The 13,043-nt window shown below is 32.6% G+C and overlaps 1 protein-coding gene across 1 annotated transcript; it reads left to right on the top strand.

The window, feature by feature from the left end:
- The first annotated feature begins 10,864 nt into the window (after positions 1–10,864).
- On the top strand, positions 10,865–11,809 carry LOC105950325 (uncharacterized). The gene is made up of 3 exons (XM_012973678.2): positions 10,865–11,111; positions 11,183–11,301; positions 11,628–11,809. Exons 1-3 carry the CDS (start codon positions 10,930–10,932, stop codon positions 11,654–11,656), a joined length of 330 nt encoding a protein of 109 aa, XP_012829132.2. The 5' UTR covers positions 10,865–10,929; the 3' UTR covers positions 11,657–11,809.
- Positions 11,810–13,043: the final 1,234 nt, after the last annotated feature.

The raw sequence follows: 13,043 nt of genomic DNA on the forward strand, positions 1-13,043 counted from the left end.
TTCGGGCCAAATCACACGAACTAATTTTGTTTTTTTTTTAATTTAAAAAGTTTTTAACAAAAAAAGAAAAAAAACTCACGAGTTCGTGTAAAATAGCACGAGCCCGAAGCTAGAGTTTGTGCCATTTCACGTGAATCGATGACTTTTAGTTATTTATTCTCTAATTTGCGTGTTTCTGCACGAACTTGAACCTACGAGTTCTTGTAGGTCTGCATGAACCAATACCAAAAAAACAAAAATCGAGTTTTACAAAAATTCTACCTCTAAAGACGTGTTGTGAGGATCCATTTCGATAATTATTTTTTCCAAATGATATTATCGGATAAAATCGCTATATTTTTCAAGTACTTGTATTTGGACTTAAGAGAATTTGAAAAACTTTTGAAAGAAAAATAAAAATTGGGTTGAAAAATTGTCTGCAAGTTCTAACAAAATCCATGCATACAATTTTGTAGGAGAAAAAACACACCACCAAAATTGTAAAAGAGAATAATTCGCCTCCCCCTTTTATATACTAAGCAAATATCCTCGTAACTGAACCACCCCTTACCCATTTAACTCGCTCCATGCTCTATGCAACCCTTGAAAGTGTATCGACCTCGATATAATTTCCCGTATTCTATTCTATTTTTCTGCTTCTAAATTCTAGTTCTTTCTTTTGCATTTTCTTCTTTCGACAATCTTTTACTTTTCTTCAATGGCAGAGAATCAGGACGGGCAAATAATGCAATGAATGGAGGTTGCAACCAAGATCAGTTTGATGTGTTCACTATTGAACTAAGTCCATGATTGCCTTGGTTAGGCTGGATTTCTGTGTGAGCATTTACTGAGATTAAGGATGATGTTCCTGATTATTTAAGGGCCAAATACTATTGATGTTGAATCTGTTGTACCAGTTATCTTCAACATTTATCGAGTTTCAGTATTTCTCATGATTTGAGTTGTTTTATGCAAGATTTTACCTCTTCAAAGATGACAACATCTATGATCTCAGTGTGATATTGAAGTTCTATGAGTTGACGTCATTGTACATATTTTTTTCAGCTATATTCGTCCATCGATATGTTTGTTTGAAATGCAAAAAAATTATACTGATGCTACTTTGACAAGAATGAATATCTTATCGAATACCTTTCACTGCTTGTACTAAGAATGCATTGTTTTCGCTCTTGACATCTGAAAGAATTTTCAAATTATATATCCATATAGAAATTCATGATACTTAAGGGATCCTATGATGTTTGCCACCTATGTTGTTGCTATATTCATATTATTGTCTTAAGATGAACCCTGTTTGTCGTGGAATTTAAAAGTCAACTTGCGATAAGATGTGTATGTGCATCAATATTTGGTAAAGAAAATTATATCCTGAGATGTCTTAATATTGGAATATATTAGTAAAGATTACGTAAATATATTTCTATTTATTCACAGAAGTTAATTCTTCGTTAATGGCTTGTTGATTTTTGTGTTGCCCCTTTTATAAACCCAACTGGTTGAGGAGTTTCAGGTGGAATCGACTTTTTTTTTGTTGATGTGGTGATCCAGGAAATATTGGCTAAATTTAGGCGATTTAATGATGTTTATCCTTATAACGATTATATCTTTTTCTTTGAGAAAAAATAAATTAAAACATAGATGAGTAGTAGTCCTCAATTTGTTATTGTTCTTTGAATTGAAAAGACCGAGAGAAAGTGAATGTAAATTGTGGTACCAATAGCTTGTAGAGTGGACTCTCCTATCTCACAAGTTTGCCATATCTAACTTCAATTATTATATTATTCAAGACTTTCGTCTACTGATAGATGAAAATAATGAAGTTACAAGGCAAAAAAAATACGAAGAGCATAGTCCCCTCTCATTCCTTGAAAGCTAAGTAGTAAAAATAAGCATTAATAAAGTTGCAAAATACCAGAGTCTACAAACACTAGATTAAATTATACATGAAATTTTACGATAATTCATAAAACCATACTTTTTTTTCAACATTAGTTAAATGATCAAATCAAATACATAAACATACTCAAAATAACACATTCGGACTAGAAAATAGAGAAAAACTAATCAAAGTCAAATAGTAACTGTCTCGATCTAATGTCTACAACAAGAGTAATTCAAATGTTGATTGAAGGATAATGCGGGTTAAAAATCGGACGATGATGGTTGTGATTCTAGCATATATACCAGGTAGTGTACCGGAATCTCCTTAAAGTTTATTGACACGATCGTCCAGGAACTCGGAACAATGTCATATCCACGCTCATATGCAGTCCATCCATCTCGCATATACTGCAAATCCGTGCTGTGCTTGGTATACTCCGGAGGGTATGGACTCACGTATGGCTGAATTGGCGCCACGAGATTCTCTATTTCATGTTGCGCAATATTAATAAGAGTAGTCGGAGCCCTGGTTGGGTCGAATCCCACCCAATTAAGTGGGATCCCTTTTATACCCGGTGGTAAACCCTTGCACGTCGTCTTGTCAATAGGCTGAAAATCGGGTGACACCATTATATGGTTAGGCGGCACGGCACTGAAACCCGAAACAACAGGAAGACGAATTACATGATTTTGGCTTGTGGTTAATGAACCAAGTCCATGATTGCCTTGGTTAGGCTGGATTTATGTGTGAGCATTTACTGAGATTAAGGATGATGTTCCTGATTATTTAAGGGCCAAATACTATTGATGTTGAATCTGTTGTACAAGTTAGTTTCAACATTTATCGAGTTTCAGTATTTCTCATGATTTGAGTTGTTTTATGCAATATTTTACCTCTTCAAAGAAACAACATCTATGATCTCAGTGTGATATTGAAGTTCTATGAGTTGACGTCATTGTACATATTTTTTTCAGCTTAATTCGTTCATCAATATGTTTGTTTGAAATGAAAAAACTTATACTGATGCTACTTTGACAAGAATGAATATCTTATCGAATGCCTTTCACTGCTTGCACTAAGAATGCATTGTTTTCGCTCATGACATCTGAAAGAATTTTCAAATTATATATCCATTTAGAAATTCATGATACTTAAGGGATCCTATGATGTTTGCCACCTATGTTTTTGCTATATTCATATTATTGTCTTAAGATGAACCCTGTTTATCGTGGAATTTAAAAGTCAACTTGCGATAAGATGTCTATGTGCATCAATATTCGGTAAAGAATATTATATCCTGAGATGTCTTAATATTGGAATATACTAGTAAAGATTACGTAAATATATTTCTATTTATTCACCAAAGTTAATTCTTCGTTAATGGCTTGTTGATTTTTGTGTTGTCCTTTTATAAACCCAACTGGTTGAGGAGTTTTAGGTGGAATCGACTTTTTTTTTGTTGATGTGGTGATGCAGGAAAAACAAGCAAAATTTATGCGATTTAATGCTGTTTATCCTTACAATGATTTTATATTTTTCCCTGGGGAAAAAAAAAACTAAAACATAGATGAGTAGTAGTCCTCAATTTTTCATTGTTCTTTGAATTAAAATGACCGAGAGAAAGTGAATGTAAATTGTGGTACTAATAGCTTGTAGAGTGGACCCTCCTATCTTAGAAGTTTGACATATCTAACTTCAATTATTATATTATACAAGACTTTCGTCTACTGATAAATGGAAATAATGAAGTTACAAGGCAAAAGCAATCCAAAGAGCATAGTCCCCTCTCATTCCTTCAAAGCTAAGTAGTAAAAATAATCACTAATAAAGTTGCAAAATTCTAGAGTCTACAAACACTAGATTAAATCGTATATGAAATTTTACGATAATTCATAAAACCACACTTTTTTTTTCAACATTAGTTAAATGATCAAATCAAATACATAAACATAGTCAAAATAACACATTCGGACTAGAAAATCGAGAAAAACTAATCAAAGTCAAATAGTAACTGTCTCGATCTAACGTCCACTACAAGAATAATTCAAATGTTGATTGAAGGATAATGCGGGTTAAAAATCGGACGATGATGGTTGTGATTCTGGCATATATATACCAGGTAGTGTGCCGGAATCTCCTTAAAGTTTATTGGCTCGACCGTCCAGGAACTCGGAACAATGTCATATCCACGCTCATATGCAGTCCATCCATCTCGCATATATTGCCAATCAGCGCAGTGCTTGGTATACCCCGGAGGGTATGGACTCACGTATGGCTTAATTGGCGCCACGTGATTCTCTATTTAATGCTGCGCAATATTAATAAGAGTAGTTGGAGCCCTGGTTGGGTTGAATCCCACCCAATTAAGTAGGATCCCTTTTATACCCGGTGGTAAACCCTTGCACGTCGTCTTGTCAATAGGCTGAAAATTGGGTGACACCATCATATGGTTAGGTGGCACGACACTGAAGCCCGAAACAACACGAAGACGAATTACATGATTTTGGCTTGTGGTTAATGAACTAAGTCCATGATTACCTTGGTTAGGCTGGATTTATGTGTGAGCATTTACTGAGATTACGGATGATGTTCCTGATTATTTAAGGGTCAAATACTATTGATGTTGAATCTGTTGTACAAGTTAGTTTCAACATTTATCGAGTTTCAGTATTTATCATGATTTGAGTTGTTTTATGCAATATTTTAACTCTTCAAAGATGACAACATCTATGATCTTAGTGTAATATCGAAGTTCTATGAGTTGACGTCATTGTAGATATTTTTTTCAGCTAAATTCGTCCATCGATATGTTTGTTTGAAATGCAAAAAATTATACTGATGCAACTTTGACTAGAATGAATATCTTATCGAATGTCTTTCACTGCTTGCACTAAGAATGCATTGTTTTAGCTCATGACATCTGAAAGAATTTTCAAATTATATATCCATATAGAAATTCATGTGATGCAGAGGTGGCGGAGTCGAAATTGGGTGGGGCCAAGATTTTTCCGAACCGGAACGACGAGGGGAGTCAAACACACCGCTACGCTATGATGTACGATGGATTTTGGCGTTTCGAGGTCGTTTAGGCCTTCAAAACGACGTTTTTGCTATTTTAGGAAAGTTTTAAATAATTCATAATTAATTCTAGAAAAATCGGATTTGAATTCCGCAAGTTGGGTTGTTTCCAACTTTCGGTATTCTATTAGATTTAGGAGTTATTTCGGTTTTTTGCCTTTTTTTTGGTAATTTTCTCGTTTTCCTAGTTTGATTAGGTTTTTCGTTTTCTTTAGTATAAATAATTGCTCTAGCGTTTATTTTTCAGCATCTTTCATTATTAATAAAATTTCTGATTTTTCTCTCAATTATCTGGTGGATTCCAGAGTTATCGTGTTCTATAGGATTAATTCGTAGTAATTAATTCTTTACCGTGCTTCCGTTCTGCGTCATTATGATACTTAAGAGATCCTATGATGTTTGTCGTGGAATTTAAAAGTCAACTTGCGATAAGATGTCCATGTGCATCAATATTTGGTAAGGAAAATTATATCTTGAGATGTCTTAATATTAGAATATACTAGTAAAGATTACGTAAATATATTTCTATTTATTCACCAAAGTTAATTCTTCGTTAATGGCTTGTTGATTTTTGTGTTGCCTCTTTTATAAACCAACTGGTTGAGGAGTTTCAGGTGGAATCGACTTTATTTTTTGTTGATGGGTGATTTATGAAATACTGGCAAAATTTAGGAGATTTAATGTTGTTCATCCTTATAACGATTATATCTTTTTCCTTGGGAAAAAGAAAACTAAAACATAGATGAGTAGTAGTCATCAATCTGTCATTGTTCTTTGAATTAAAAAGACTGAGAGAAAGTGAATGTAAATTGTGGTACTAATAGCTTGTAGAGTGAACTCTCCTATCTCACAAGTTTGCCATATCTAACTTCAATTATTATATTATACGAGACTTTCATCTACTGATAAATGAAAATAATGAAGTTACAAGGCAAAAGCAATCCAAAGACCATCATCGTCTCGATCTAACGTCTACTACCAGAGTAATTCAAATGTTGATTGAAGGATAATGCAGGATCAAATGTTGATTGAAGGATAATTATCGAAATGGAACCTCACAACACGTCTTTAGATGTAGAATTTTGTAAAACTCGATTTTTGTTTTCTTGGTATTGGTTCATGGAGATCTACGAGAACTCGTAGGTTCAAGTTCGTGCTGAAACACGCAAATTAGAGAAAAAATAACTAAAAGTCATCGACTTACGTGAAATGGTACAAACTCGAGCTTTGGGATCGTGCTATTTTACACGAACTTGTGAGTTGTTTTCTTCTTTTTTTGTTAAAAACTATTTAAATTAAAAGAAAACAAAAATAGTTCGTGTGATTTGGCACGAACTTGTGTTTAGAGTTGGTGACAAAATCATACGATCTCATTGTAATTAGTTCATGTGATTTGACACGAACTCTAACCATGAGTTTGTGCCAAACCACATGAACTATATTTTTTGTGTTTACTATTTGTTTATTTTATGTAATTGTTATTTGTTTGATGCAGGAAGAACAAGTACAAATAGATGTTGATGATAGTTATTAACAAGTTCGAGTTACACGATTATAGTCAGTATTTTAACATTTCCACTATGATCGAGAATAGAGAACAATTAATTGATTGGATGAAGAATATTGTCAATAGTCACGGTCATTTATTGATATATCAATCTACCCACTCCATTAGTTCATATAAAACGAGTCATAGGTCTTATACAGAAACAACAAATAAAGTAGATATGCAAAGTTTTCAAAAGTTTGGGACCAATAAATTTTTATATCCCTTCCAATTATAAGGTACAATGAACCGTGATAGAACTTGGGACCCATGCTTAAAAAATATCTATGATAGTCACGTCCTGTAACTGTATCTTCCTAGACCTGGTTAGTCGTTTGACTAAAGAGCAAGTTGAAACGACAAAATTTGTGATAAAAAGGCACGTAAAGTCAAAGAGAATTTTGGGTCGTTTGAGAAAAGAGGTCCCGGACATGGCGGCAAGCTTGAGTGATATGTATAATGTATGTTTGAAAATGAGTCGAGACGAAATGCAGGGAAAAACTATGCAATATATGTGGCACCAAGTGAATGAATGTGAACATAAAAAATGGTTTCGAACAAACACAGATAGATAATACTTACAAAACCAATACGTAATACTTGTGGATTGTACTTACAAAACAAACAAGTAATAATTAGTTAAACTTCAACCATCATAATTGATAATTTATTTTTACAACCAGCTAATGATAATTTCATTTTGATATAGGTATCAAATGCCTCTATCGAAAAAAACAAATTGTTGTTACTCATGTGGGAAGGAACTTTATCATTGTTGTTGCGTTTACGTCACATGAATGACGTTGATCTAAAATTGCAGCAACACACAATCTAGCATGGACATGACCACGGGTCGGGTTGGGTCCGGGTCCTGGTCCAAATTTTAGGGGACCCGAAACAGACCCGTGGGAGGCGGGTCTGGGTCCGGGGCGGATCCACTCGGGTCAATCGGATGCTTCTCTTGCACATACCGTAGTAATGAACAATAATCAATTGTGAATTCAAAATTGTAATATTTCTAAAAGAAATAGTATTAGTATGCAATAAATAATTTAGAAAATAAAACATGAATAAATATAATTACCGTGCAATATTTGCATTTTGTTTGGATTTCTACTTCAAGCAACAGCCTCAAACTTCGAATAAGTATCTAAGTTGTCACGTCGGAAATAAGGGAAATACTCGTAAATCCAACACTGCAAATTAAACAATTGATATTAAAACATAATAAATAAAACATTTTAAACAATTCAAGATAAAGTAAATAAAATTGATTTACATGAAGAAGCGTCGTGCATCAAGCAAGCCCTTTCATCATGGCTCGAGTACTAATGCCCGACTCAATAGGTGCAATTCGTGTGGTACTACATGAACTAAGCTGCTGATTTCGTGCAATTCTACACGAATTGCACAAACTTCTAATTCTTTCTTAAACCGAAATTAAATATTTAATTAAAAAAAATAGTTCATGAGTTTGTGTATATCTACACGAGCTCAACCACTGAGTTCGTGTAGAAGTACTTGAACTAAAAAAATACTGGGTGAGTTCGTTTAGACATGAACTAGGTGGTCCAGTTCATGTAGTTCTACACAAAATCACCCAAATATTTTTTTATTCGATAATTTACATAAGACAATGAACGATAAATCATAAAAATTACCTCCGATGTGTTCTTTTAAACCTCGGATTGCTTCAAAGAATTCAAAGGAAGAGAAAGTTTGAGAGAGATTGTAAAACAAAAAAAAATGAGGAAAAAATGCCTGCAAGAACTGTTTTACGCCGGCAAAAAAACACCCCATTTTCCTTTCTCCAATTTTATTATATTACTCTTTTTTTTCTTTTGGGGAAATGATATTAGTTTTTTTTTGTGGTAGTAATTCTACGTTTTAGTTATTCGACATTATTTAAGCCTTCAAATTCATATTTTCATATGCTGGATTAATATTTCTATAAGATCAAACAAAATTGAATAATCACATGTTTATAGTGTGTGATATATTCACTCGAAACTTTTCTTTGTAAGTTGCAATAAATTAAGACCAATTAAACAAGCAACATTCTCAATAAAATAAGTTATAACTCCAGGAAAGAAATTAAGCAGGATTAAAGTACAATTGCGATTTTAATTTTAATTTTTTTAATCTCGATGTAGTAAATTAATCAATTTTGTTAAGCTCGGTGTAGTTAGCTCAAGTGAACTAACTCGCGTTATTCGGGAAAGGTAGCTAAAATAGGGTGGTAAACGAGCCGAGCTGGCTCGTGAGCTCGATGAGCCGGCTCGAAAAAAGCTCGAACTCGAACTCGAGTTTTTCGTGTTCAAGCTCGAGCTCGCGAGCTCGAGCTTTCTGACGAGCCGAGCTCGAGCCAGTTTTTAGTTGTTCGTGAGCTCACAAGTCGGCTCACGAGCCTTATTTATTATTTTTATTTTTTATTAGTTTTTATTAAATAATGTATAAATATATAAAATATTATAGAAATAAATAAAAATAAAATATAAATATTAGAAAATATATATAATTACAATTTATTGTTTATTTTGTAATTTTTTAAAATAATTTTTAATAATAATAAAATAATAATTAAAAAAATATTTAAAAAAACAACAAAATGAGCATGGGCTCAAGTTCGACAAAATGGATACGAGCTCGAGCTCGAGCCAAAAAAGAAGGAACTCGACGAGATCGACTCGTTTACACCCCTAAGCTCAAACCCTTAATATTTTGATTGCAACTCTCTCTTCTAGACTTCAATTAAATGGTTTAAATTGAATTAGAAAGTCATGAATAGGACTACAGTATTTATGTTTTATATTCTCAGATATTTGGATTGCATCAAGAGACAATATGAACATTTTTGTGACATCCTAAAATTGAAATCTGTTGGTAGTGCTTGGTATTTGCCCATAAGTTTCTTACTAGAGTTCCGGTCGACTCGATTCAAGTTTCATTAAAAAGAAAACAAACACCTCTAAAACTTTGATGTTTTGGATCTCCATAAATTAAAATTGCACGAGGGTCAAAATTGTGCACGTATCGTGAAACACGCTATTTTTGTGTATGTATTCTAAAAATCGATCAAGGTGGCCGATTAATCGATAACAGAGGTGGAGGCGGTCCCAAACCCTTATGATTTTAGTGTAAAGGTTTGAAAAATCGGATTTTTGCCTGTGAGGCGGTTTTAGGTAATTTAAGGCGGGTTTAGGTGGTTCAATCGGTCTGAGGCGGTAAAACCTTGAAGACGGCTTAAACTTCGGTAGCAAAAATAGATCAAAAATTGGGTTTTTTTTCAATTCAAACTAAAAGTTGGGATTTTAATTAAAAAAAAAATGAGTTTATGCTTTATTTTGTTTATGTTAATTGTTATTGTTAAAGAACCTAGTGATGTATACCAGGAATATTCGCGAATAAATTTAAATTCAAAAAATTTGCCTTTTTATTTGTATTTTATAAAGATATTTATGTATTATGATCTTATTATTAAACTTTATTATGTTATTAGGAGATATAACTATGTTTAAATATTTTTTTATATATATATTGAGTATTTATAAATAATATTTAGAAATATATTATATTAAATTTTAAAAACCGGTTTATTTTTAATTTATCACCGATTAATCACCGTCGCGCCGACTCATCGTGAATCGGTGCCTAACCGCTAACCACATTATTACCGATTTTTACAACGTTCTAGCGAAGTAATTATGTAAAAAGAATGATGTGAGTTTTAATCTTACTCAAATAATAATATAATAATAATATCCAAACAAGGGGGTTTCCGTAATTTGATCATATATGAGGGTGGTTGTAATTTATCTTAATAATTATACAATGGTAAATTACACACACCCCTCTCAGGTATGCTAAAATAACTTTAAGATGCATGTGGTATCGATAATAACACTCACTCCTAAAATATAGTTAGAAACTCTAATGTGATAATGCGTTGGATACGTTATTTCGATAAAGTTCTAACGAACTATTAATTTGAGGAAGTGGTGGAGACAAAAGAGCTATCGGTAATTTAAGAAATGTTGAGGGGGCCATGTCACCCTCTTATATTATCCAACTATGACCCGAATACCTATCCAATTTTGCGTCCGGTCCAATTCTAACAACATTGTTTGAAATACAAAAAATATGTGCGATGCCGGTGATAATATAGTAAAATTTGTATTCAAACTTATAATAAACACAATAATTCAAAAACCAAAAATTGACACGTGTGAAGCTAGAACCCTGGATTCGCACCACGACTCGTAATTTGCCGGACTTTGCATGCAATCCTCTCTTTTTTGTGCATCTTTATTTTATATTATCTATAAATTAATTAAATCCGTAATTTATAAATTATTATATGTGACATAATTAATTAATTTCTGAGAAAAACACCACAAGATCAAAGGTGATCAAAATTACAACAATGGTGAACTCGCTTAGAGCACTGATCAGAGCGCAAGCTGCATCTCTTTTCTCCTACTCTCTCCCCACCGGAAAATATTCCGGCGCCGGCGGTGCTGTCAGATTTGCCCAAGTTGTTTCCGGGTCGGGTCAACCCGGCGCTTCTGAGAAACCGGATCGAGAAGGTCACAAATCCGATACCGGGTTAGTTTTCTATTTGCCTTAAAAAATAAACAAAATAAATAAATAAAAAATAAATAGATATAATTATTTAGGGTTTCATCTGGAGGGTACGCAAAGAGATCCGACGAAGAAGGGTTCGGAGCAGAATATGGGGGGAATCAGTCTCTTTCTAAGGACGATGAGGATAAAATTGTCCATGGAAATTCCCCTGGTAATCTATTTTTATAATTACAATCAGCCCTGAGGTAAAGTTTATTTACGAACAACTCCCTACAGTTTTCAGAATTACATCCACCCCTTGGAATATGTAGATTTCTTACATTTAACACCTTTTGTAGGGGCTGGATGTAAGAAATTTACAAACTACAGGGCGTTGAATGTAATTTATGAAACAATAAGGGGTTGTTTTGTAATTATTCTTTACTTCAGGGAGGTTGTTGTAATTTACCCTATATTTATACATATTATTTCATTTATTTTGTAAATTAATTTATCAATTGGATATATTTCTCAATATAATATGGGGTATTTGTGAAGAATATGAGAAGAGTAAGAAGAGTTCTTGAAGAAGAGAAGGCCAATGAAAGAGAAATTGCAACAATGCTGCTTGTGTTAATTGTTTTTCAAGATTACATATATGTTGCATCTTGTATTTTGTTTTGTATATGTAATTTTTAAGTTTATTTTGAACCTTATATTACAAAATTACAGTTCAATAATTTGTTAAATAATAAATGGAATAATATTGAAATATTGTACTTATAGACGTACTTATATATCCGCATATTAGATTAATAATTACAAATTAAAGTGTTAGAAATAATTATATTTTGTAATATTAAAATATAAAAGTAGTAATATAACAATTCATATTATAAAATCAAATAAATCAAAATAATAAATTGATTCAAGTAATTAATTAAAAAAACAATCATTAAGTTTACGTATTTAAATATAATATTCATAAATATACGTGTTATATTAATGATGTCAATTTTTATACATGTTCATTCATGCGTATATATGTGCATGATTGTGCAAATTTATAATATAAATAAAATGAAGTATATACCAAATTTAACAAGTGTGACAAAGCAATTGATTAACACACATAAGCAATTACAATGAAGTGTCAACTAACAAAATAAAATAAGCAATTTAAAGAAGGAAGGCATCAAATATTGAGTATTGGAAAACAATTTTGCTCTTTCATATTGTATTAATAGTTCTTAAGCAAATTCCGAAGCTATGCTAAGTTGTGATCAAATTCTAAGGCACAAGAATCTTAAGGGTATAAGCTTTTATAAGTTCTTGATTCAGCTATGTTTGGTTTTGATTCATCAATGGATTTGTCGATAATTAAGTTGTCGATCTTTACTCGCGCGGTATCTGAAGAGGAGTTGGTTCCTTCGTAACAAAGCCATGCATGCGAGACTGTCGACTCGGACATTTGTACGTACAACATAACATCGTCCAATGTCTCTTCTTCAATTTTTAATAATTTTGTTGGGATTTAATTCGTAATTCTTCTTAGTCTTCATAGGTGGAATCAAGTTATAGATCATCAAATGAGTTTAATTTTGCATTAGTATCATTAGTAAAATAAGAAATAAATAATCGGACAATTTTATCCATATAGAATAGGGGTGTGCACGGGTCATAAACTCGCGGGTTCTAAACCCGCTCTCATCCCATCAAACAACGGTTCTTGATTTTGAAGAATCAAACTTGTGGGTTTTCAACGGATTTACGATAGGTGGGTCCATGGCGGGTATGTAGTAGGACCCAATCTTTACGGGTCGAAACCCATTATTGTCTAAACAATTTTTTTTATATATATAATTTATACGGGAGAATAATTAGAAACTAAAATTAATAACCTAAAATCTTAAATTGAAACCAAACATAAATAATGTAAATGTCAAGAGTAAATAAAATTAATACTACTCAAAA

This window comes from Erythranthe guttata, chromosome 12 (assembly GCF_056151865.1).
Source record: "Erythranthe guttata isolate IM_541 chromosome 12, IM_541, whole genome shotgun sequence".
Lineage (NCBI taxonomy): Eukaryota > Viridiplantae > Streptophyta > Magnoliopsida > Lamiales > Phrymaceae > Erythranthe > Erythranthe guttata.

What these genes read in the sequence shown, in the direction of transcription:
- LOC105950325 (XM_012973678.2), top strand. Translation starts at nt 10,930, where the DNA reads ATGGTGAACTCGCTTAGAGCACTGATCAGAGCGCAAGCTGCATCTCTT. An exon ending in GGTCACAAATCCGATACCGG is followed by an intron (nt 11,112 to 11,182) that starts GTTAGTTTTCTA and finishes ATAATTATTTAG; the next exon opens with GGTTTCATCTGGAGGGTACG. An exon ending in TGTCCATGGAAATTCCCCTG is followed by an intron (nt 11,302 to 11,627) that starts GTAATCTATTTT and finishes GTATTTGTGAAG; the next exon opens with AATATGAGAAGAGTAAGAAG.